The sequence below is a fragment of the Polypterus senegalus genome, chromosome 8, assembly GCF_016835505.1.
Source record: "Polypterus senegalus isolate Bchr_013 chromosome 8, ASM1683550v1, whole genome shotgun sequence".
Lineage (NCBI taxonomy): Eukaryota > Metazoa > Chordata > Cladistia > Polypteriformes > Polypteridae > Polypterus > Polypterus senegalus.
In genome coordinates this window covers 24,336,499-24,364,186 of record NC_053161.1, presented here as the reverse complement: position 1 = coordinate 24,364,186, position 27,688 = coordinate 24,336,499, and the positions used below count along the sequence as shown (strand labels likewise).

General features: G+C 37.0%; 1 protein-coding gene across 4 annotated transcripts in view; it reads right to left on the bottom strand.

The window, feature by feature from the left end:
- The window catches only part of scaf11 (SR-related CTD-associated factor 11), a 125,914-nt gene that overhangs the window by 44,250 nt on the left and 53,976 nt on the right, over positions 1-27,688 (bottom strand). For all 4 annotated transcript variants that reach the window (XM_039760874.1, XM_039760873.1, XM_039760875.1 and 1 more), the window contains 3 exons: positions 23,993-24,078; positions 17,711-17,745; positions 17,225-17,283 (listed from right to left, as the gene is read on the bottom strand). In XM_039760874.1, the coding sequence (XP_039616808.1) occupies positions 17,225-17,283; positions 17,711-17,745; positions 23,993-24,078 (180 nt within the window). The remainder of the gene's footprint in view (positions 1-17,224; positions 17,284-17,710; positions 17,746-23,992; positions 24,079-27,688) is intronic.

Genomic DNA, 27,688 nt, shown 5'->3' with positions numbered 1-27,688 from the left:
CATTTTCCAACCCGCTGAATCCGAACATAGGGTCACGGGGGTCTGCTGGAGCCAATCGCAGCCAACACTTAGCACAAGGCAGGAATCCAATCCCGGGCAGGGTGCCAACCCACCACAGGACACACACAAACCCACCCACACACCAAGCACACACTAGGGCCAATTTAGAATCGCCAATCCACCTAACCTGCATGTCTTTGGACTGTGGGAGGAAGCCAGAGCACCCGGAGGAAACCCAGGCAGACACAGGGAGAACATGCAAACTCCATGCAGGGAGGACCCAGGAAGTGAACCCGGGTCTCATAACTGCGAGGCACCACTGTGCCACCGTGCCGCCCATAAATAATGTTTAATAGGCCTCCTAAATGTCAGTGCAAGTAGACTATACTGATACATGAATAACGACATCATCAAGGACAACACAGGCTGACTTTGTAAAATAGACATAATTGTGTTGCATAAGGTAAATCCTTTTAAATGACAGTTATATCATGTAATCTGCCATTTTGATGCATGCAAACACATTCAGCAGGGCTGAGACTAGGGCATCACACCAGTGGCAGAAGCTGCAGATTTTTTTTGATTGCTTAAAACACAATATATGTTTACATAGACATCTGCATTGTAGCAAGTCTGAAGTTCTTACATATAATTTTCATTTGCTGCCAAATGACTTCACATTGCTAATGAACATTTAACTGTTTTAGGCGTTGGAAGTATGACATTCAAAACAAAACTAGGCAATTCAAAGGGAATTTTAATTTAAATAATGCAATTAACATTTAATTATGGAATATAGAAATTCATAGACCATTAATGAGTCTGCTGATGATTGACATGCAGCCTCTTGTGCTTTCTTAATACTGGACATTTTTAAAATCTCAGTTACTGTATATGTTCCTCTAATTTGTGACTAATAAAACTATCCATAATACACCATACATCCAGTAATCTTCAAACTTAAAAATCACAGGTGCTCAATTTTAGCTTTTAAACTCTCCTCTATCTCGTTTGGACGAGAGACAGAGGAGATGATCAGTTGTCAGTGCTGCCTAAATATCATGAGAGTGCATATAATTGTGGATTGTCTAAATGCATCTTGAGTTAACAAGAAACACTTGGCATCCATGGAGCCAACTAAGCCTCAACTGTAAAATAAGGCTTATTCAAGTGAGACATATTAGACTAAGTGTTGATTTCATAAGCATAATTCGTGGAATACCTGCCATGTTTAAGAACATTTGTGGTCTGGCCTATTGATAGCCTTATTTTTTATAATAATAATAAAAAAAGATCCAGAGCTTAAGGAACTTTTATCAATAAAACTTCAATACCAGCACCAACAAAAAATTCTGAAAGGCAAGTAAAGAGGTCTTTGTACATTTGAAACTTAGGGCCCTATTTAATAAAAACTAAATCAAACTATAGTTTCCTACATATTGTAGGTAAGTGACAAGTTTTCTTTCAAATATAGTGCACGGTTTTCCGATTCTCTTCATTTTTGTCTTATCTTTTCCATTTATTCGTAATGTAAATAAACATCTTGATGTCCCACTGTGAGAATAAAGTTAATCTTGACTTTGAATTAAGCATAAGTTACAAAAAGGAGGAATGGAAATTTGAACAAACACCCAATATATTAAAATAAAAAAAGACTGCAACTCTTAATATAGATTTTTAAGCAGCAAGATGTTTAAAGCATTATTTACACTACCACTACAATCCAAGTTATAAGTATGGGTGGTGTACAAGAGGTTAAATGAAGCTGGCACATACTAGAAGTTGTGTGAGAAAGGCCACACAGCATTTATTATTAAAAAGAAACACAGCATTTATTATTAAGTTATGTTTTCCTTTCAATATTTCCTTTTCAATAATTCAGAGAAAGAGTAGCTTCTGACAGACTCTGGAAGAGTTCAAGAAACTGAGTTTTGCAAGGATAATTAAGACACAATGGTAAGTAGCAATATTTGAGGATCATCTGCTACCTAGAGACAGATCGTTTTGTGTGGCATAAACGTAAGGAAAAAACAGCAATAAATTGCATACTTTTGGAGATAAATAGGATAGCATGTGCATTATGAAAATAACTTATGAGATTTTCAGTTACTGTGTTTACTCTGACCTCAAAGAAAACTTTTAACTTCCTGTTGTACTATAAATACTATACAGTATGCACAGAAGTAAATTGATTTAGCATTTCAGTTGGACAATTTCTCTTGGAGATTGTTTACTAAAGAATAAATGACTCAACATTTAGACAGCTCTGTGACAGCTCCAGGGCAACATTATTCCAAGGGATCCAAGAATAACTAATTCTTGCAACTTAAAATGTTGTATTCCGGATTTCACCAAAGTTTTAAAACAGTGTTTCAAGTATCCTGCAGCTGACTCTGTTTGCCATTGATGGTACGTTTCACAAAATCAGTATGTCCAAACTAGGAAAATGCTCTATGAAAGGCAGACAGAAGTTGGAAAATACGACTGAGTAAAAAGAAAAGATTCCATTAACTGTTATCCAGACATTGAAACTTTTTCACTTAAAAAGTAAAGAAGTTTACAAGACCGCATCTTCCTTGATATAAAAAATAAAATTGAAAATTTTTCTATAACAACCATGATATCCTAAGGACTATGAGGTCTGTAAATTGCTAAATTTAGCAAATGCTAAATGCAAGGTGCTTTGTGAGGAAAAAATAGACACAAAACAACAGCAACACACAGAAAAGGGTAGTGTATCACACATTATTCTTGGTTTATATACATACTGCCAAAAGAAGGAAAATAAACAATAAAAATACTTCTTTTAAATAAATAAATAAAAAATAAATAACAGATACGTTAGTAAGAACAGCGGTTTGAAGGGCTTGTTTTTATAAAAGAATGGTAATAAAGGTACTATGGATCAATTCTAGGTTCCTCACATAATGTTTGTGACAAAAACACAGGGTTGAGTACTCTGCAATAGGCATGTCAAAAGAACTGATACATTCGGTGACAGTTGATACCAATGTTCCAAAAACAAACTGTACCTTTTTTTTTTTTAAAAGGTACAGCTACTACAGAATGACTATCGGTATTGGACTTGGGCATGACTGCAAGCAGACAAATTATTCCAGGAGGTAAAGTAATATGTAAGAAAAATGGGAATTAAAAACTATATATAAAATGGCTCACCACCACATGTCAAAAATAGAAACAGAGGTAATGTCTAGAATTACTTTGTTTTGTAAACAGGAGAATTTCAGCACATGACTGCAGTTAATACTCTTTTCAACCTATTATGGAGTCAGTTCACAAATAGCTTAATTTATCTTTTTGTAAGTGCAGTGATGGGACCGATCAGGTACGAGTTTTAATCTTTGAACTGGTACTGTCATGATGTTGTAAGAGGAGACAAACCAATGGTGGGATGAATCACTTATTAATACTGACCCTGGGAAGGAATTGAGGCATGACATTTATTCTAGTGCTATTAGGGATCTTTCCATTTTCTAGCCAGTTTATATTGATAGAAAAACACTGTATGCAGCATTCATATAGGACTGTGAGTGCCAAGAGAGTGAACAGCTGTAGCAAGTAAAAGTCTAGGCAAGTTTCTAAACAAAGTACTTATTTGGTTTTCCTACACCAGCAAATAAATTAACTGCTCCAATGGTTAATATCAAAATTAAATGTATTTAGTGCTTCAAAGCACTAAGTACTGTGATTATGCCAGTTAGCATAATGACATACTTCATTGCTAAATACAGAACGCTAATTTTGTGTCATTGGTTTGTATTTTGAAGCCAAACTGATGTTCATTCATATAACCTCCAAGATATGCCAAACCTAGTGAATGCACATATGTCAAATAATTGAAAAACATACTGGTAAATGTAATTCAGTCTACCAGTTAAGCTGCAGGTCCAGTTAATATTCTAATTCTGGACAGGTACACAAGCTGAGCAATAATAAAGTCTGATGAGTCATAAAGGATACTATGAAAGCAGCATAACAAAAGAGTTATACAGGAGTACTCAAATTATGGATTCATATAATGCTGCCAATATTTCTTTCACAAAGGAAATTAATGTTTGGATAATGGTTAAAAAAAAAAAAAAAGAAAGAAAATTTAACCCATTGTGATATTTAAAAATTGATTTAGTTTGACTCATCCATTACGCGTTAGTAAAGTTTTTAACCCGGTAATGATGAAAATATAAATCTTATAATAGTACAATAGTAAAATGCTAGAAAACTATCTCAGCGATTCTCTGGCAAACCAGATTTTAAAAGCATGTTGTTACAAAAACAGATTTAAGGATTTTAAAATATCCTGAATTATCTTGTAATATACTAATTCAACAACTAATTCAACAGTACAGATATAATGATTGAATTCTTATGTTTAAACAACAGTATTTTCAGTTACTGGAGAGAAAATATCAGAGAATTTGAATGTGCATATGATAAACTAAATCAGGTAGTCAATGTTGATATCATCCTTTATAAGCCATATGCTGAAATTGCCTCAAGATTATAAAATTGCCCCTATTTGTTGTTACACTGGGAGGATCCCCATGTCCACCACACATTAAAACTTAAGCTCTGCAATGTATTTTGATATTTAATGAATGCTCGTATTTTTATATTTAAATAATAGTTGGATAACGTCTTGATTAGTGAACCAGTACATTAAAGCTGCTGTTAATATAGTAGCAGCATGGTGTAGTGGTTAAGGCTTTGAACATCAATCCCTAAGGTTGTGGGTTCAAATCTTGCTACTGACACTGTGCAACCACAAGCAGTCACTTCACCTACCTGAGCTCCAACTGGTTAAAGAATAGAAATGTAACCAATTACGAATGTTGAAAGTCTCCATCAATAAAAGTGTGAGCCCAACAAGTAAATGTCTTAGTATTTATATATTTTATATTCTATTGCAGAAAAAGACACAATATTATTCATTTTAATAATGGAGTTAGTTTTAAGAAAAAGTTGTTGAATGCAATTTCTATTTTTGCTGCATAATTGAAAAGTACTGAGCATTATGAAAGTTGACTGGTATTGAAATCACTAGCAACCAAGTTACCTGGGCATTTCAAAACATACTGAAAATGAAGTATTAATTTATCAATAACCTAAACCCACTCCTATCAGATACAATGAAGCACTGACTATAATTAAGGCAGATGGAGTACAGACAGGACACTATAAAACACCAGCTAGGAATTATTCAATAAACCCTCAAACACTGCAATATACCAAAATATAAATGGTGCAAAAGTGCATGGCAAAGCATACGTCACAACACACTTGAAGCCACTAACTACATACTGTAACACCATCTTCAGAACTGCTTACTCGCCAAAAAGATTTTCAAACAAAACCGAACAGACATTAACAATTCACTAACATATACATGTACAGTATCTCACAAAAGTGAGTACACCCCTCACATTTGTGCAAAATATTTTATTATATCTTTTCATGGGACAACACTGTATCAAAGTGTCATATCTTCAGTGTACAGCTTGTATAACAGTGTAAATTTGCTGTCCCCTCAAAATAACTCAACACACAGCCATTAATGTCTAAAACGCTGGCAACAAAAGTGAGTACACCCCTAAGTGAAAAATGTACAAATTGTGCCCAAAGTGTCAATATTTTGAGTGGCCACCATTATTTTCCAGCACTGCCTTAACTCTCTTGGGCATGGAGTTCACTAGAGCTTCACAGGTTGCCACTGGAATCCTCTTCCACTCCTCCATGACGACATCATGGAGCTGGTGGATGTTAAGAGACCTTGCGCTCCTCCACCTTCCGTTTGAGGATGCCTCACAGATGCTCAACAGGGTTTAGGTCTGGAGACCTGCTTGGCCAGTCCAGCACCTTTACCCTCAGTTTCTTTAGAAAGGCAATGGTCATCTTGGAGGTGTGTTTGGGGTCATTATCATATTGGAATACTGCCCAGTTTCCGAAGGGAGAGGATCATGCTCTGCTTCAGTATGTCACAGTACATGTTGGCGTTAATGGTTCTCTCAATGAGCTGTAGCTCCCCAGTGACGACAGCACTCATGCAGCCCTAAACCATGACACTCCCACCACCATGCTTGACTGTAGGCAAGACACACTTGTCTTTGTACTCCTCACCTGGTTGCCACCACACACGCTTGACACCATCTGAACCAAACCGGTTTATCTCATCAGACCACAGGACATGACGTTTTAGACATTAATGGCTGTGTGTTGAGCTATTTTGAGTGGACAGCAAATTTACACTGTTACACAATCTGTACACTGACTACATTGTGTCGAAGTGTCATATCTTCAGTGCTGTCCCATGAAAAGAGATGATAAAATATTTACAAAAAAAGTGAAGGGTGTACTCACTTTTGTGAGATACTGTATACATAATGACAAACTGACACCATGACCAACTCTATCACTCACTCATCAGCAAAACACACTATTTTCCATTTAGGTAAAAAAAAATAAATTTACAAGGATTATACATCTAGGAGAGCAGGTATCTGCTAAGAAAGGACATGGTACTATATAAATATTTATAGCTAATCCCAAATCCACCCCCCCCCCAACCCCAGCTAAAAATGAAACACCTCAAAATCTATGACGGATTTAATTAAAAGTTGGCAATGTTATTAAAACAAAAAAGGGGAATGTCCTGCACAAAAACAGACTAGGTGGCGTTGTCCATGGATAAATCCCAAAAATACTTTGACAAATTTGATTATGTTAAAGAGTAAAAAAACAGTACCAACAGTAATTTGGTTACACTTGAAGCAGGGCAGACACTGTAGTATGCTGGCTGTGAAGTGACATGTCTATAAGCTTAACATTAGAATTACCAGAGCCTACGAAAAAACTTGTAGATCCGGCCCAACTTAAATCCATTCGCACTTCTCCGTCAGCGATATTTTGTCCTGTAAATGTGCCGATAAAAACAAGCAGCCTGCTATTCCATCCCCCCCACAGCTGCAGAATGTGCACAAACTTCTCCCAGCTCATGCCTTGATTGATAATCTGGGAGTGAAATGCTGGAGTTTTAGAGTGGAAATAATAGATTGTTATTTAGAACACATGCATGTCATGTGTGTTCCGTTTCTACAATAATCTGTGTAAACACATTGTTAAAACAGAAATGTTTTTCATATTTTAGTAATAAATGACAAAATTTACAAATAAACTATATAATGTGTGAATGTGTTTACCTTGAGCTATTTACTTACTTCCTACGGCGTAAAGTCACAAGTAGACTGCAGAGGGCATGCTCAAAAAATACGTGTAATGCCACGAAAAGTGCCTGCTGACTATTTAGTACAGAAGCAATGGTACGAGAAGGCAGTTAGACTTTTTTTTGGGGCACATAAACCGTCCAGATTTAAACACTAGCGTGGAGAGTCGCTTGCATACTGAAGAGTCTATAACTGCAGTCACTGTACTTTGTATGTAAGAGCTAGATCGAAAGCTAACCTTTATAAGTATCATAAATTACACTGGCTGTTACAGACTGGAATCAAATGTATGTTTTTATTCTAAAATAGTAAGAATAAGAGCAGCTCACTTCTCAAAACGGACTTGTCCGGGATTGAACCAGTGAAGTTTTGATTACCAGTCAACAGTTGATACCGTTGCACCACCGAAGTGGTCATAGCAAATGCGTGTCAATGTTGCACCCCAAAGAGGATTCTTTTCCTGCAGTTATATTCTTGAATAGAAGCGCACTTGTTCGGTTATATTTGTACCTTTTGTGAAAGTGTTTCTTTGATATTTGGAACTCCGGGTTCACACATTATAAACTTCATGTCTACATTTTGTCAATTTTTACTAAAACATCAAAACGTTTCTATTTTAACGATGTGTTTACATAGATCATTGTAGACACGGAACACACATGAAATGCAAGTGTTCCAAATAACGATATATTATTTATAAAAGGTGTAATTTTGCTTGACTTCTCACTCTATACAACTGACACGCAAGTAAACAGACTTGAGCTGAGAAAAGTGAGCGGAGTGGGGGGATGCGATAGCAGGCTACTTGCTCTTTGCTGCTTATCGACACATTTACAGGACAAAAAGACGCTGACGGAGAGGTGCGAAGCGATTTAAGGTGGGACGGATCTACGAGTTTTTTCGTAGGCTCTGGTAATTCTAGTGTTAAGGGGCATTTGTTTTTGGCACCGGCCAGTATGAAGGTCATCAGCCAGTAAGGTTGGGCAATGTATCGAGATATTTTCATATGAGATATAGGATGAGACAATATTGTTTATATCAAGTCTATGTTTCGTTAAAATTATTCTTGTACAGCTGCCAGTTCACCTGTGTCTTCTCCCCATTTGTGTCTCACACAACTTCACCCTGCCTCTCTCGCCTCTTTCACTCTCTGAACACAACTCACTCCTCCCTGACCGCTTGAATCGGTAAGTCCTGCAGGCAGTGACAGGATGGAGATGGATAAAGACACGAAGGAAACTATCGAAGAAGAGCTGGTTGGAAAAGGGAAAAACAATGATTCAGTTATTTGGAGATGGATCAGTTCAAAGTGTCACATGAGCAGCAGAATAATGTATTCTCTACAGAATGCTGGAAACAAGTCCCAACAAAAGCTTAAAGTGCAGTACGAAAAGTGTGTGAAAATGCGTGCTGCAGCCCAGACAGTGAAGCCTTCTCAGCCTCCTGCCCAGAAACAAACCATGTTACAAAACTCATATACCTAGGCTGTGTCTTTTGAGAGAAAAAGTGAGAAGTGGGGGAACATTACTAAAGCAGTGGCTTATCATATTACTATTTTTTTTTACGCCTTTATTCCCAGGGACGAGCATTTTTCAAAAAAAAAGAAAAAAAGTCAGGCTTCTAAAATGCACAGAAAGCAATAGTTTCTCACATAAATCAACATAAAACGTTTGATGCTGCATGCGTATGCTGTTGCTGCATGTTAGAGATCTGGCAGTGGCAGCGACTGGGCACATCAGCTGATGCCAGTACCTCACTTTCATTTCAGATCTCGATCTCCAGATCACTTGCACTAAATCATAATTCAACAAGTCAGGGTCCAATTCAATATAATAAAATATACTCAAAATGTCATCCACTGAGTATTTTGCTCTACACATTCCCTTCACTCTCTCGCCCAATGTTGATGCCATTCTAAATGTTGTTTATTCTATGCTACTCACACACATGCAGGGATTCGATGTCAACGAGTCTAACAGACCACAAAGCAAAGAGGGTCTACCTTTAATTTAATGGTGAATTTTATCAACATTTGTAGCTTTTTTTCACCCTCTGCCCACCCTAAAAGAGTAAAGGAAAAAGTTTTATAGAACCACTTACAGAGCTAAATATGCCTATTGACCACATGTTTAAGCTTATACAGCTACCACTTACGAAATTAAAACTTAGTTACATAAACCACCAGCTCAATTGGAGTATGTGCGTGCGTGTGTGTGTGTGTGTGTGTGTGTGTTAGACTGAGGATTGTGACACTGAATGAGAGCGCCAGCTGAGAAAAGATAGGAAAGGGAAGGGGAGAGTTTGCTGTGTACAGCGCATGGCTGCACCCGTCACATATGAGGCGCAATGGGTGATGCCTTGGCACCATGCAACTCTGTGTGGAGCTGCGTGAAGGTTTTTATGGCAGCTGGAGAGCCAAATCTGCCACAAATCCCCAAGTTTTCCTTGCAAGTGGGATGGCCACTTGCAGGGCCAGATGCAGGTTAAAATCATAACTAGGACAAAGCAGTTGCGGTTAATGGTCTAGCTCAAGTACCCAAGGAAGAGTTTCAGCGGTTGCAGGATTCAAACCAGCAACTGCCAGCAAATCCTTACCACCAGAGCCACTACTCCGCTTAAGAAGAGACAGGGATGCATTTTAAATTCAGAAGTGTGAGCTTGAAAAGGTCCAAAAAATATACATCTGTTTCACTCATTTGCTGGTAATTTTACTAAAATAGTTTAACTAAAACCATTTGTAGGTTATATCATTACTAAACACAGATGGATCTTAATTTGCCTTTGAGTGATCTGCCTCTTAACATAAAAAGGAAAGTGATTTTAAAAAATGTTTTTATTTTGTGTGTCACAGGACATGCTATGGATGATGCCCACATCACCCAGGCCATTTCTCTATGTAAGAAAGTTGTCACTTGTTTTGCCAGTTGTTACGTTTTATTATTTGCACAAAGTCGTAGATGTTTGTACAGGACTATACACAGGAGGAAGCACTATGCTAAAGAAAGAACACTCTACTTCAGTGGAGACCCATTTTTTAAAGAGCAAGTCAGCTGTTTGTTATTTTTGCTCTGTATCTTTTCTGTTTACATTTTATTAATTGTACAGCTGCGAGTCTGTTGTTATGCAGGAAAAGAACGTTATTTTATTCAAGGAGCATTATTATTTAATATATACCGATAGTTTATTTCTGCATCATTTCTCATGTACATCTTCAGCCACATGTTAAGAAAAGTGCCTCTGTGACATTTGAGAAATGTGGCTTTGACTCAGAACGGTCTTTTTGATATTACATTATGGGAAGAAAAAATAACTAGATATACACAATATATCGCCATTCAGCTAAAAAATATTAAGATATGATTTGCTCATTTTTACCCATCCCTAGTAGCCAGGAAACCTCTGCCTATGCAACTAAAGACCACTGAAAGAAACTGAAGGCCAAGCTAACTGATCTCCAAGCAAGCAATGACATTCACAGGAGAGAACTCCATCTGGCTATGTTAAGAGATAAAAGTCTTAAAAACAAGAGCTACAGCTATCTGGAGGAGTTGTAAGTGTAAATGAGTAGCAAACATGACTGAAAGGAGCAAAAGTGCACAAGTCACAATTGGGAGAAGGCGTGCTTTGGGACCAAATTAAACACCACAACAGCAGTAATGGCATTCTTCATGGCCATAACTATGGAGAAGTGGTAGTTGGGAATGTAAATATTTAAAACTTATTTCTTCACTTACTGTAACATTGCTTAAAAGACTATTCCCTTTTTAAAATCTTTATTATAAAGAGGAACAAATCTGCCTTTAATTTTTTTATATTTCCACAACCCATACTGTCCTTCATTCTGCTCTATCCACACAGAGGTTACTACAATAGGTATATAATTGTACTGTGTACACAAGATATTAAGTCCGAAATAATCTTGTTACACTATATATCAAAGCAGTGGCTTACTTTTTTTTAAAATGGTAGTACCACTGTCCTCCTGCATGCACATTATACATCGTAAGCTCACAATACCAATCAACACTTATTAAGTACTTTTGAGGCAAGTCGTTTACAAGTGTGATAAGGGAAAATAAATAAATAAATAATTGGACAAGGTAAAACAAGTAGCTATAAAAAATATACTCCTCTTTAGATATTTCACTTTTATTATTTTATCATATAGATACCTTCACTGGAATACAAATACAAAAAAATTATTCTCTAAATGCAACCAGCGCTTATTTCTCCTCCATAAACTCAAACTATTTAAAGTAGACAAGGACCTCATGTTGTCCTTTTATCACAGTATGATCCAGTCTGTGATCCCTTTCAGTTTCATTGCCTGGTTTAATAGTCTGACAAACCAAAATTCAAAAAAGCTTCAGCAGATTATGAAGTATGCAGCTAAAGTTATTGGGGCTGATGTAGATGATTTGACTAGTTAGTGTGTGTCAGAGTGCAATGTTAAAGAAAACAAAAAACTGGAAATCTTTTCAACGGATGACAGACATCCATTACATGTAGAACTAAACTTCAGTAAATCAGAGAGGCTAGTTGCTTTGAAAACCCCCACAAATCGCTTCAGAAACTCCTTTCTTCCTAAAGCCATATGACTTTTCAATAAGAAATATCGTAATGATTATGTTTTTGATATATACAGTGGTGTGAAAAACTATTTGCCCCCTTCCTGATTTCTTATTCTTTTGCATGTTTGTCACACAAAATGTTTCTGATCATCAAACAAATTTAACCATTAGTCAAATATAACACAAGTAAACACAAACTGCAGTTTTTAAATGATGGTTTTTATTATTTAGGGAGAAAAAAAAATCCAACCATGGCCCTGTGTGAAAAAGTAATTGCCCCCTGAACCTAATAACTGGTTGGGCCACCCTTCGCAGCAATAACTGCAACCAAGCGTTTGCGATAACTTGCAATGAGTCTTTTACAGCGCTCTGGAGGAATTTTGGCCCACTCATCTTTGCAGAATTGTTGTAATTCAGCTTTATTTGAGGGTTTTCTAGCATGAACCGCCTTTTTAAGGTCATGCCATAGCATCTCAATTGGATTCAGGTCAGGACTTTGACTAGGCCACTCCAAAGCCTTCATTTTGTTTTTCTTCAGCCATTCAGAGGTGGATTTGCTGGTGTGTTTTGGGTCATTGTCCTGTTGCAGCACCCAAGATCACTTCAGCTTGAGTTGATGAACAGATGGCCGGACATTCTCCTTCAGGATTTTTTGGTAGACAGTAGAATTCATGGTTCCATCTATCACAGCAAGCCTTCCAGGTCCTGAAGCAGCAAAACAAACCCAGACCATCACACTACCACCACCATATTTTACTGTTGGTATGATGTTCTTTTTCTGAAATGCTGTGTTCCTTTTACGCCAGATGTAACGGGACATTTGCCTTCCAAAAAGTTCAACTTTTGTCTCATAAGTCCATAAGGTATTTTCCCAAAAGTCTTGGCAATCATTGAGATGTTTCTTAGCAAAATTGAGATGAGCCCTAATGTTCTTTTTGCATAACAGTGGTTTGCATCTTGGAAATCTGCCATGCAGGCCGTTTTTGCCAAGTCTCTTTCTTATGGTGGAGTCGTGAACACTGACCTTAATTGAGGCAAGTGAGGCCTGCAGTTCTTTAGACATTGTCCTGGGGTCTTTTGTGACCTCTCGGATGAGTCGCCTCTGCACTCTTGGGGTAATTTTGGTCGGCCGGCCACTCCTGGGAAGGTTCACCACTGTTCCATGTTTTTGCCATTTGTGGATAATGGCTCTCACTGTAGTTCGCTGGAGTCCCAAAGCTTTAGAAATGGCTTTATAACCTTTACCAGACTGATAGATCTCAATTACTTCTGTTCTCATTTGTTCCTGAATTTCTTTGAATCTTGGCATGATGTCTAGCTTTTGAGGTGCTTTTGGTCTACTTCTCTGTGTCAGGCAGCTCCTATTTAAGTGATTTCTGATTGAAACAGGTGTGGCAGTAATCAGGTCTGGGGGTGGCTTCGGAAATTGAACTCAGGTGTGATACATCACAGTTAGGTTATTTTTTAACAAGGGGGCAATTACTTTTTCACACAGGGCCATGTAGGTTTGGATTTTGTTCTCCTAAATAATAAAACCATCATTTAAAAACTGCATTTTGTGTTTACTTGTGTTATATTTGGCTAATGGTTAAATGTGTTTGATGATCAGAAACATTTTGTGTGACAAACATGCAAAAGAATAAGAAATCAGGAAGGGGGCAAATAGTTTTTCACACCACTGTACCCTGTAACTTTTTTTTTTTTTGGTGTAAATAGGTATTATCTGTCTTACCGTAACCTTTATTGTTTGTTTGTCTTGTTTTATTTCATTCTGTCTGTTATTAGATGCAACTGAGAAGGCAAATTTCATGTTTTCTTGTGTAAACATGACTAAATAAAGAAACCTTAAACCTGACATATTTAACTGGTATTTTATTACATTTACCAAAATAAAATATTTTAAACCAATGTGAAAAAAAATCTACTCTCAAACTAATAACTCTAGTTCTCAAGTCCTTACACTGGCTCCCAGTTAAACTTAGGGCTGATTTTGAAATCCTCCTTTTAACTTAAAGCCTTAAATGGCCAAGGCCCTGCTTGCTTATCTGAAATTATTACATACAAACCAGAGAAAACATTGAGATTTCAAGATGCCAGCGTAGTTAAGATTCTAAGTATTAATAAAATAGTGAGAAGCCAAGCTTTCATCTACAGGGCCCTGAAATTGCAGAATGGTCTAACTGCTATTGCTAGAGATGTTGATTCAGTCTCAGCTTTTAAATCCAGACTGAAGGCTCACTACTTTACTCTACCAAATTGCAGCATGCACACCAGTCAGCAGTTCTAGTCAGGGTATGCTAGTTATCTTTACATAAATACATGTATCATAATAATTTTAAACCGTCAGTAACTCTTCTCTTTGTACCACTGCCCTACCACCAGGCTGATCTCCGAAGATAAAAATTCTCACAGAACAGAGCATTGTAATCACTGGATGGAAAGATTCATAGAATACCAACAAGGACGTAAGGTGGCCAGTTGGCCAAGGTCTCCTGTGCTGTGACATTGTTTTTGACACTCTCTTTTACAATTTTAATCTCCTCTGGCCATAGTTCATCAGTTAACTAATGAACTGATATTATTGTTTTCCCATTTATGTTTATTCAGTTTCTACTTTGTTCTCTATGTGTTTGAACATACCTGTATATCAGTGAAACTAGTAGTCTTTCAAACAGAGGAAGCACATTTTAGGCCTACATCTTAAAACTAGTCAATTACAGCATCATGTTATTTAAATTTAAGTTCCGCCCTCCTTTTGTTTTGTAGAAAGTGGTCTGTGAGTCTGCCACACCAACTGGGAGACATCTTCTTGACGCTATGAAGTTCTGTTAATTATATTTAGAATACTTATATTCTCAACCAGTCTGTTAATACAATAGATATCCAAATTTATGCAGACATCCCTCCAAATTATAGAGCACAGGTGTTTCAGCCACATCCACTGTTAACAGGTGCATAAAATCAAACACACAAGCCATGCAATCTCCAATGAGATCGGTTCCTTTAAACGAGGCACTTTCATTGGATCCACCTTTGCCAGAACTCACTATGAAATATTTCTGCTCTGTTAGGTCCACCCCAGTCAACTGAAGTGGAAGCATCTAGGACCAATAATGGCTCAGCCATGAAGTGCCAGACTACACAAACTCACAGACTGGAGTCACCAAATGTGAAAGCGCATAGAGAGTAATAATCATCTCTTCTCTTTGCATCACTTACAACCAGGTTCCAAACTGCCACTTTAAGCAACATCAGCACAAGAACTATGTATCTAGAGCTTCAAGAAATGGGTTTACAAAGCCAAACACCTGCACAAAAGCCTAAGATCACCAAGAACAATGCCAATCATCAGCTGGAGTAGTGTAAAGAACTCAGCCATTGGAATCTGGAGCAGTGGAAATACGCTTTCTGGAGTGAAGAATCACACTTCACTATCTGGCGGTCTGATAGTTGAATCTGGGTTTGGAGAGTACTACTTTATGGACTGCATGGTGCCTACATTAAGGTTTGATAGAGGAGAGATAATGGTCTGAAGCTGTTTTTCTGGGCTGGGTCTATGCCCCTTGGTTTGAGGAAAGGGTACCATTAACACTATAGCATACAAAGAAATTGTGCACTTACAACTTTATGGCAACAGTTTGGGGAAGACCCTTTCTGTTCCAGCATAACTGTGCCCCTGTACACTAAGCCAGGTCCATGAAGACGTGGTATTAAAGGTAAAATTCCGTTATAACAAATATCTTTACAACACAATTTTCATTACAACAAAGTATTTTTATGGTCCCAACGGTTTCCCCATATGACACAAGTCTATAGAAATCTTGTTACTATAACGAAGTGCCCAAAAGATCTTGAAATGCCTGAATGAATCATCCGCAGAGCAGCTAGTTCTGTGGCCACAGCTCAGTTGTGCACAAGGATCCCCAAACAGAAACACTAATTTTTTTTTTCTTCGAACTTTCCTCGTACTGTTTTTTTTTTTGCCGTTTGTTTCCTGCGGTTTTCAGTGATACCTTTGGCTTATTGCTCGTCAACATTTAATAAAACATTCATTGGAATTTAACTCATTGTCACCCTTCTATAGAAATGGCAGACACAAAAAAATGACAACAGTTCATATTAGGAAAAAAAACTTTACATTTTTGCAGCTCTCAATTGAGGCAAAAAAAAAAATAAAAAAGTTGCCAGTGAATTCTGAATTTTGCCATTGACGCTGTCAACTTTCTTGAAAGACCGAGCAAAAAAAGAAAAAAAAATCTCTGGATGCAAACGTATGTGAACTGCTGCATTTGAAGACGTCGAAAAGGCAGTTTTTATGTGGTTCAGTGATGCTCAATCAAGAAACATTCCTATTAATGCAGCACTCATTCAAGAAAATGTGAGGTTTGTAAACTCTCTTGGTACCTCCCCCTAACTGGACGACACGCCGAAGAGCGTCGCGAAGTCCGATCTCCGCGTCTATGGAAGACTGTTTATCTGTTGCTGGGGCAACAGCTGGCTCAAACAGAGAAAATGTTTTATTGCTTTAAAAGCATGTTCAATTTCATCTGAAGAGGTACGAAGTAAGGAACCAAAATAATTAAATAAATAAAATCACTCCTTGCTCAATGGATACTTTCCATATTTAGTTATGATGGATATAAATAAGTCAAAGCCAAAGCCTTCCTTGTTATAGAACATATCAAACTACTTTATGTTTAACAATCTGAATTCATAGAGGTTCCTCTTCCAAACATGAAAATATGAAACTGTTCACTGTTTTGTCTTTGTTATTGGAGACACAAAGTGAACACAGAAACAAAACTGAGATATGAGCCAAAATGTGAACCTTGTGAACTGCTATACCGCTGTAAGCTACTCTTTTCTTTGCAATATGGAGGTATAGCTTCAAGTTTAAATCAGACTTCCAGTCTACAGCTCAAACATCTCAGCTTGGGATTTAAAATTTTTTTTTTTTATTGTTTTTTTTTAACTTTGCACATGAAGTCTATACAATATTCTGAGGTACTGTACATAATATTATTAACTAGGCATAAAACTACCAGTTATACTGCATGGTGTTTGGTCATTAGGAGCCTTTTAGGAGAAACAGAGAAACATCCAACAAGTTTTTTTTTTTTTTTTTTTTAAATGGGCCTTTACTGAAAGTCTTACACAAAAGATCTATCTATCCAAACAGTATCAGAATAAGTTTGGTCAGATGCTACTGAAAATTATTTTTTTAATGTATTTTTAGAGTGTTTAATATTGAGTGCATTGTTTTTATTTATACTTAAGGTATAAGAATAACACAGTATTCCGGTATGGCTCCATGGACAAGTTTAATTTTTGGGACTAAGTTAGCAGATTTGAAGTCTGAATAACTGCATAGTTCACCATTTTATATATGTAGATAGAATATTAATTCAAACAAACCTTATTTCTTTGTCCAGGAAGCCCTGCCTTTTTGTTTTTTTGGCAGATAACAGACGTACCTAAAAGAAAGAGTTATTGTCATATTTGTCCTGCATAACAATAGAAATGTTTTCTTATTTTCTATAAATAGTTAATGTTTCCATTTAAAATAAGTTATTAACTACACAAAAAAATACATGTGCATGTGGAAAATTAATTAAAATAAATAGGGAGCCCCTTATCTATCACAGCATCAAAGCATTTATTTTGTTGCATGACTGAGTAACTAAGGAAACCCATCTGTAGTTTTCTGACTCAAACAGACCATCACCATAAACTTAAACACTGCATCTCCAAACTACATCTGTGGTCAAATAATACAGTAAGATTAGATAAGAACAAATTAGCAACTACCTGGATGCCAGAATGTGCCTATTTTGAAGGACGGCACAAAAAAAATTGTGTTTTCACAACTTTTTTAGAAAAACTTTAAACAAATGCACTTACTTGATTTAAAATCAAGTGGCTCTTGCAGTCTTCGCCTAAAAATATAAAGATAATTATTTAAAAATAATACAGTGATATGTTTAAACCTTTATTTGCTTATTTGTCCATTATTAATGTAGTTTTAGATAACCTAGAGCAACATGTTTTTATTAAAACTAGTTTCACAATAGGCTATTTTTACCTTAAAGTTATATTGCTTACTATGCCAGCTAATTAAACATTTATACCTTTATCAAAGCTTTAAAGTCTTTTATCATTTCCTTCCATTTTCTTTATAATTCTCTTTTTTTGTAAAAATCTGTTCCTTTAATTGGATCTAAATACTGGCAAATGAAAAAGCAGGACAGACAGAGGTGCAAATGATACTGAATACAAATTAGAATCAGTCACATCAGCATCATATGTGACCTCACTGATAGTTTAACATGAAGACTTATTAATTTCTCTTGGGATACATGTATAAAATAGCATAGGATTATAATAAAAAAAAAAATCTGCATCAAATTTAACAGATGCAGAAAAACAAAATCAAAGAAAAGCATCCATTACATTTTCATTGCTTGCCCAGTTATAAATAGTAAAAATGATAAACAAAATATGGCTCAAAAACAAAATATAATGGATTTTCATAAAAAAAATAGTATCATAAGAGTAGCGACATTATGGCACAAGATAATGGATTTGATTAATATAAGAACTTACTACAAAGAAATAACACTATGAATAACAAATTATAATATTATGAATAATAAATGAAATAACACTAAAAAAAGACAGTACAATGACTTAGAAGTTACAAAAAGCAACTCCTGATAATGAAAAGGAAGATTGTTAAAAAGGATATCAGTTCACAGAAGAAATTTATAACATACGCAAGTCTTTTTTCTAAAAAATGAGTTTAGAAGGAAACTGCTTAGAAATCTTCCAGGATCCAGAAAGAATGAAATGTAGGAATAGTGGTCATAAGCCTCAAAATTGAGGACTGCTAATTATGTTACAGTACTGATCATTTAAGAACACATATTGCTTAAAAAGAAAATATCTATGTACATGCAAATTCCTCTCACATTGTATTCAAGACTACAATAATAAAAAAGGCAAATAGACGTTTCATTATTTCTATAACAACTGAATATTTTGTTACCAATGCAGTCTCTGTTTATAATTTAATATCTGGAAAGGATAGATGCATTCACAGCAAGCAACTGACTAGTGCACTGTGAATTCCTTATGATTTTAGATGAACTTGCAAGAATTGGAATGATCATACAAGGGCATACATTGACTGGTATGTTTGAAGTGCAGCAGAAGACGGGGCTAAAAACAAAACATAATAGAGTAACAGATGCCTCAGCAAAACCATCCATGAATAAGCACCTATAAACATTTCTATTCAACATCAGTTTTGTTAGCTTGAATATAATCAATTTAAATAAATGATCATATATTTATGCATGTACTTGTGCATATAAATTCTAAGACAGAAAATACACTTATTATGGAGCTTCGTGTAAAATTCTAAATATACCATCTTTCCTCTCCATTTAAAAAAAAAGCTGTTTGGATGACTTTATGCCATCCATCCATCCATCCATTCTCTTCCGCTTATCCGAGGTCGGGTCGCGGGGCAGCAGCTTAAGCAGAGAGGCCCAGACTTCCCTCTCCCCGCCACTTCTTCCAGCTCTTCCGGGAGAATCCCAAGCGTTCCCAGGCCAGCCGGGAGACATAGTCCTTCCAGCGTGTCCTGGGTCTTCCCGGGCCTCCTCCCGTTGGGCGTGCCGAACACCTCACCAGGGAGGCGTCCAGGAGGCATCCTGATCAGATGCCCGAGCCACCTCATCTGACTCCTCTCGATGCGGAGGAGCAGCGGCTCTACTCTGAGCCCCTCCCGGATGACTGAGCTTCTCACCCTATCTTTAAGGGAAAGCCCAGACACCCTGCGGAGGAAACTCATTTCAGCCGCTTGTATTCGCGATCTCGTTCTTTCGGTCACTACCCATAGCTCATGACCATAGGTGAGGGTAGGAAGGTAGATCGACTGGTAAATTGAGAGCTTTGCCTTACGGCTCAGCTCCTTTTTCACCACGACAGACCGATGCAGAGCCCGCATCACTGCGGATGCCGCACCGATCCGCCTGTCGATCTCACGCTCCATTCTTCCCTCACTCGTGAACAAGACCCCGAGATACTTGAACTCCTCCACTTGGGGCAGGATCTCTCCCCCAACCCTGAGAGGGCGCTCCACCCTTTTCCGGCTGAGGACCATGCTCTCGGATTTGGAGGTGCTGATTCTCATCCCAGCCGCTTCACACTCAGCTGCGAACCGATCCAGAGAGAGCTGAAGATCACGGCCTGATGAAGCAAACAGGACAACATCATCTGCAAAAAGCAGTGACCCAATCCTGAGTCCACCAAACCGGACCCCTTCAACACCCTGGCTGCGCCTAGAAATTCTGTCCATAAAAGTTATGAACAGAATCGGTGACAAAGGGCAGCCCTGGCGGAGTCCAGGCAGCCAGGGCTGCCCTTTGACTTTATGCCTTTTCCTTTAAAGCTCCAAATGTAAAATTATTCACTAAAAATTGCGTATACTTGAATTATTTTAACAGAATTAGTTATTGGATTAATAATCGTCAGTGATGGCCCGAATTATTTTTGAAGGAAACAACATAGTTTTCATATAACAATAAAAAGCTTTGTGCAGGTCTAGTGACTTAGGATGAGCAAACCACACTGAATTTGTTCAGCGAAATCATGAAAAGTTTGGAAACTTTGCCGAACTCTGTGTAATGCATTGAATTGAAACGAGGAGGAGAAACTGATCTAATTTTGAGTGGATGACAATGGTGCCATGATCTTTTTTTTGTGTCCTTGATGGCTAAGGATATGTCTGGCAACCATGCTGAGCTTTGAGGCAGCCATGCTAACCACTGTGTCACTGAGCCTCCCAAAGATGAAATTAATAGAATTAAAATGTTAGAGCAGGAAAATTTATTGTAGAAGCAGAGTTATGCATGAAGTTAGTCTGTGAGTACTTCAGGCCTGTGCGGACCATCTTTGTGTTATCCTCTACTATGTGTTCAGTTAGTAAGACACTCCAGAAACTGCTACTGCTGTAGAAAACGCCCTGCACTGTTCTAGGTCCAAAGAAGATTATTTATGTAATGACCACATGCTCCACATCACAAAGACCTTCAGATTCTTCTTGAAGAATGTAATTATAAAAATGTAATTATATATCTGTTCCATTAATCTTATTCCCATCTGGACAAAGCTGGCAGCATTGTCAGTATTGTGTTTTTTGATTTCTTCAGTGTCTTCAATATCATCCTGCCACCCTATTTAAGGAATAAGCTCAGAGTTGGTGGCAGACATGGCACTCCAGCCACCATAAAAAACTTCACACTGGTTCCATTTCATTTGAACTAGTGTGGTGCTGAGGTGCCACTGTTGCATGGCTGCACTCGGTTCTTAATCTGGGATCCCGAGTTGTTTTGTCATGTGGTGGGTGTAGCAATGCGCTGCATCAGTGCCTGTTCCTAACCTCTCTCTCTCTCTCTGATATATGCAGGTGTCCTTATGGTGTCCCAGATAATGGTAGAATGCAGCTTGTGAGAAGACTGTGTTTGTGATGCAGACCTCACTGCACAACCTTGTCTCTGTGATTTCAAACAAGAATAGATTTTGTCCAAAAAAAAAAAAAAAATTGTAGTCAACAGTTAGAAAAAATATGTAGGTCTTTTAAAGACAGAAAATCCAGAGTGGTGTGTCATTCTTGAAGCTGCTGTGTTGATCTATTTTTTGAAGACACGCTAAAGGCTCGCCAAACTATCTGTGCTGATGTGTTGCACTATTTCTTCAATCAAAAACATAGAAATGTGTTGTAAATAGTAATACATTTTCCGTTATTAAAATTATTGCACAGTCTCCAGTGTTCAGGCATCAGGCTCCTTCAAAGTTTATTTTTTATCTGTACGTGGCTAATTATTATGCATGCATAGGACACGTGCTTCCTTCTCTTATGTTGACGTGGAATGTCAACCTGCATGTTTGGCTACAAGCACAGATAACTCATCTCACAGAGTCTGTAATGCATTATATACTTCCCCCGGTCCTCCATCAATGTTGGTTATAACAGTTTTGGCTGAATTATCAATAAATAATTTGACAAACAAGGGCGAACGGGGCAAATTTGCTGCAAATAACACATTGGTAAAATTTGTTGATCAATAGTTCTGAATATATCAGTAAAAAACTCTCACTCCTCTTAGTCTGTGCTGAAGCAGGTGCAAGCTTCTACTGCAACCAAATGACAAACTAAAAGACTGAGTTGTGCGTTTATACTGAAGTTTATATGTAATAAGACTGTTTTGTAATTTCTCAGTCTAGACATAAGCCTGAAGAAGTGTACAAAATGAGATTTAATCTTTTAGGATGTATTGCTATACCCATCAATTTATTCTGAACTCACTTAGCTCCTTCAGGTATACTAGGTGGCCTGGGCTAAAGTGGCACGCCAAAGCATAAACGAAAGTCAATCCACTGTAAACACTCACCTACACCTGTACTAACAGAGGCAAGGTGAATTTACAGGCTCCAATTATCCAAATTATAGGCTTGAAGAAAGTACATTGTGGTGCTGTGATACAGCAATGGTAACCACTCTTGCCACATTACTTCACCTCTAAATACTAACCAAATTATACTAACAATCAATTATCTAAAAAGTTTTAACATGGGAGAGTAATAAACATTTATAGTTTGGGGGACCATGAAGTACACATATTGCCAGATAAATTTAAATCTTTTCCTTTTTTTGCCAACTCATGCTGGCACTAATAAGGCAACTGAAGTTGAATAAAACCGAGTTCATATAATGCTCATCAAAAATAAAACATTCTTCTGCTAGGGAGGCCTTTACAATCAGAAAATTAAAAAAAATATATTGGAAGCCACTTTCAGAGATTAGTCTGAAAATTTTTGATTATTATTAAACAGTTTGTCAATGGTCATTTATTTCTCCTTTGTACTGAAAAGAATCCTTGAACAGAACTACAAAAATATATGAGGACATCTCTTCTATCCAACCATCATGTAAATGTCCTAAATTCTGCATGAAAATACTAGCAAATGACAATATCTTGCTAATAAGGGAACAAGAGATCTCTGAACATCACTGGAGTCAGGAGAGAACATGTCTAAACCAGTCTATAAATTAGTGCTCTGGTTAGTGTATAAGAAAAAACAGGGAAAACAAAATACAGTCCAAAAATTACAATTTGATTAAGCGATTATTTAAAGGGAATTTTTATTATGTTTTTCTAAACAATAAAGAAGGGCCACCGATTGTGAATATAACCTCTGACACTGCTGCAAATATGAAATGGATTAAGAAGGTTTAAAAATACACATACGTTATCAAGTCTGTTCACTGAATTGGAATGCAAGATGTTGCTCTGATATCATTTATGGTACATTCATTTAAGTGGTCCATGTAAGTACTCTGAAAGAAAAATATTACTAACTTAATTCTCCTGTTACAGGACATACCCATGTGTAATCAAACCAAAATGATTTTCAGTTACTGAATTAATGTAGCAACCACAATCAGATGTGCCAATACAAAATAGGCATACTATTTTTAAATCCCCCTAATATTTTGGATAGTGTAAAATTTATGCAAGATCCTCTCGTAGTTGAAAAAGACTACAAAAAAAAAAAAAAAATCACAACTAAAATAAGATTCAAAACATTCATGAAAGTGTTTAGAGTGTTTATAGCCATGTCACCACTGAAGAGAGTAAGCTCTATTATACAGAGAAACTAAACGTTAAACTTATAGGTAGTGATTGCATAGTGCTTGCCAGTATTTAATATTGTAAAAGTGACTTGACATAGCCTAATAGAAAGACTTTCAAAAGCACTTTATAAGTCACTGCTTGAATGATGCATTTTTATTTTAATTTGTTGCGTTGTATAAACAGCAATTCAAATTTTCTAACTTTTTCAGATTTTTCTATACACTACTTTGCACAAATATTTTACCTAATTTTTCAGTTTACCAGTGTAGAATCCTGTGCCTCACCTACCAGCTGAAAAATATATTACAAGTGGGCAGATGAAAGGGACTAAGCAACAGCATCTGCTCTTACCATAACTGCTTCCATTGTGCCACCAGCTATGTATATAAACACAACCGTATATTAATGAAATCAATAACATAGGACAATCTTTGCAGTATCATGGGCTTTTAATTATCAGGGTTATTAATTCAGATCTTACCTTGAAGTTTCATTTGTAAACTTAATTATTTTTTTCTTGCAGCTGTATTCCACTTCAACTTGATTTAATTTTTTCTTAACTGGAATCTGAAACATATGAAACAAGTCTTCAAAAACTTTTTCCCCCCCAAAAAAATTCAACATACAATATGCATACTTAACATTTATTAATTTGATCAATTCTAAGTCTCATCAGCTAAATACATGTATAAGTCAGATTCAAGGAATAATAGCAAGATTGCAATGAACCATTTTAAAAGACATGCTTTTGGAATATTTAAACATATTATATTAATACTGTGCATTATATGGTTATCGTATTCTGTGTCCATCTAGGGAAATTTATAAATATTTCAGCAAATGAACCAGTTTTGTTTTAAAATATACACTTTAGGATAAAAATTTAAGTGAGATAAGAAATGAAGGGATTGTGTTAAAAAAATGCTTTCATTGCCTCACATTTTAATGCAATCTTTTTGTTCAACCCACTGAATTAAAGCTGAAAGTCTGCACTTCAACTGCATCTGAGTTGTTTCATTTAAAATTCATTATGGTAATGTACAGAACCAAAATTAGAAAAAAGTTGTCTCTGTCCAAATATTTATAGACCTAACTGTATGTGAACTGTCTAATAAGTATGCCTACCACATTTTTAACCAGATTGGTGACTGAATATAAAGTTGAAGAGAAAAAAAGAAGCTGCAATGTCTTGTGATGTATTGTTTGTCATCAATGTGAGTGAGTAACTAAGAAAAAAAAATGGCATACCTTTTCAGTTAAAGAGAGATGAATAGAAGAAAGCTGAAGCTACTACAGCAGTAACTGAGTGTTAAAATCATTAGCATTTTGACGTATAATATGTACAAAATTAACCAATAGATGTCACGTGTTAAAAAATTAATTTTACACTGAAATGTATACAGTGGTACCTTGAGAAACTAGTTTAATTCATTCCGTGACCAAGCTCGTAAGTCAAAATGCTCGTATCTCAAATCAATTTTCCCCACTGAAATTAATTGAAATGAGATTAATTCGTGCCAGCCCCCAAAAAACCACCCCAATTTTTTGTTAAATGTTTTCAACATAAAATGTATTTATAATGAACAAATATTGTATACAAACAAAATACAACCTAATACATAAAAGGGAATCTAAAGAAATAAACAGATGTTGGCGAAGCCAATTAGCGTATTGTAATGTTTTTTTTTGTTCACTTCACTTTTGCTTAACTTAATTTTCTTCTTCACTAGTTTTTTTCTTTTTTGCCATGCTTTCGTCACTTTCATTCTCAAGGCGTTTCAATAGAAACCTATCCAAGGAGCTCAGTTTAGTCCTCCCCTTTAGAATGTTTCTGAAACGAGCTAGGCAAGTGGCATTAAATAGCGCAGCTGCACGATCATTTGCAACTTTTTCAGGGTGTTTCTTTTCTTTAAAGTTCGAAACTTTTTCCCACATTGCAAACACTTCCTTTATCTCAGTTTACAAGATAACCTCCTCCGCGATACCGATCTCCTGCAGGACTGTCAACTTCTCCGTCGTCGGTTCCACAGAATGTGCGGCGACAAGCTCTTTGATGGCTCGTAGTTCGTATTTTGGCTTGTAACTCAAGGCAAAAAAATCGACCTAGTGACGGCTCGTATCTCAAGGTACCACTGTATGTACAGTGCATCCGGAAAGTATTCACAGCGCATCACTTTTTCCACATTTTGTTATGTTACAGCCTTACTCCAAAATGGATTAAATTCATTTTTTCACCCCATAATGACAATGTGAAAAATGTTTACTTGAGGTTTTTGCAAATTTATTAAAAATAAAAAAACTGAGAAAACATGAACATAAGTATTTACAGCCTTTGCCATGAAGCTCAAAATTGAACTCGGGTGCATGCCGTTTCCCCTGATCATCCTTGAAATGTTTTTTGCAGCTTAATTGGAGTCCAACTGTGGTAAATTCAGTTTATTGGACATGATTTGGAAAGGCACACACCTGTATATAAGGTCCCACAGTTGACAGTTCATGTCAGAGTGCAAACCAAGCATGAAGTCAAAGGAATTGTCTGTAGACCTCCGAGACAGGATTGTCTCGAGGCACAAATCAGGGGAAGGTTACAGAAAAATTTCTGCTACTTTGAAGGTCCCAATGAGCACAGCGGCCTCCACCAGCCGTAAGTGGAAGAATTTCGAAACAACCAGGACTCTTCCTAGAGCTGGCCGGCCATCTAAACTTAGCGATCGGTGGAGAAGGGCCTTAGTCAGGGAGGTGACCAAGAACCCGATGGTCACTCTGTCAGAGCTCCAGAGGTCCTCTGTGGAGAGAGGAGAACCTTCCAGAAGGACACCCATCTCTGCAGCAATCCACCAATCAGGCCTGTATTCAGCCACTCCTTAGTAAAAGGCACCTGAAGGACTCTCAGACCATGAGAAACAAAATTCTCTGGTCTGATGTGACAAAGATTGAACTCTTTGGTGTGAATGCCAGGCGTCATGTTTGGAGGAAACCAGGCACCGGCTCATCACCAGGCCAATACCATCCCTACAGTGAAGCATGGTGGCGGCAGCATCATGCTGTGAGGATGTTTTTCAGCGGCAGGACCTGGGAGACTAATCAGGATAAAGGGAAAGATGACTGCAGCAATGTACAGAGACATGCTGGATGAAAACCTGCTCCAGAGCGCTCTTGACCTCAGACTGGGGCGACGGTTCATCTTTCAGTAGGATAACGACCCTAAGCACACAGCCAAGATATCAAAGGAGTGGCTCCAGGACAACTCTGTGAATGTCCTTGAGTGGCCCACGCAGAGCCCAGACTTGAATCCGATTGAACATCTCTGGAGAGATCTAAAAACGGCTGTGCACCGACGCTTCCCATCCAACCTGATGGAGCTTGAGAGGTGCTGCAAAGAGGAATGGGCAAAACTGGCTAAGGATAGGTGTGCCAAGCTTGCGGCCTCATATTCAAAAAGACTTGAGGCTGTAATTGCTGCCAAAGGTGCATCAACAAAGTAATGAGCAAAGGCTGTGAATACTTATGTACATGTGATTTCTCAGTTTTTTTTGTTTTTAATAAATTTGCAAAAACCTCAAGTAAACTTTTTTCACGTTGTCATTATGGGGTGTTGTGTGTAGAATTCTGAGGAAAAAAATCCATTTTGGAATAAGGTTGTAACATAACAAAATGTGGAAAAAGTGATGTGCTGTGAATACTTTCCGGATGCACTGTAGATATACCATGATATGGATTTTTGGCCCTACTACTCATTCCCAGTGGCATATAGGACTGTTTGGGGGCTTAAGGGTTTAAAAGAAGCATTTTAAGTGAGCTGTTTTGTTTCATTTAGTTGATGTAAAGTCTTACATTTTGACAAATGGTTGTCCTTACTTGCAGTTCCCCAGCTTTATTATATTTACTGTTTAAGAGATTGTCTTGTTTAGTTCCCAAATAAAATGATCAAATCTCACATTTCAGGAGTATGTACAGTTGTGCTTGAAGGTTTGTGAACCCTTTAGAATTTTCTATATTTCTGCATAAATATGACCTAAAACATCATCTGATTTCTAAATGTCCTAAAAGTACAGTAGATAGAGAAACCAATTAAACAAATGAGACAAAAATATTATACTTGGTCATTTATTTATTAAGGAAAATTATCAAATATTTGTGAGTGGCAAAAGTATGTGAACCTTTGCTTTCAGTATCT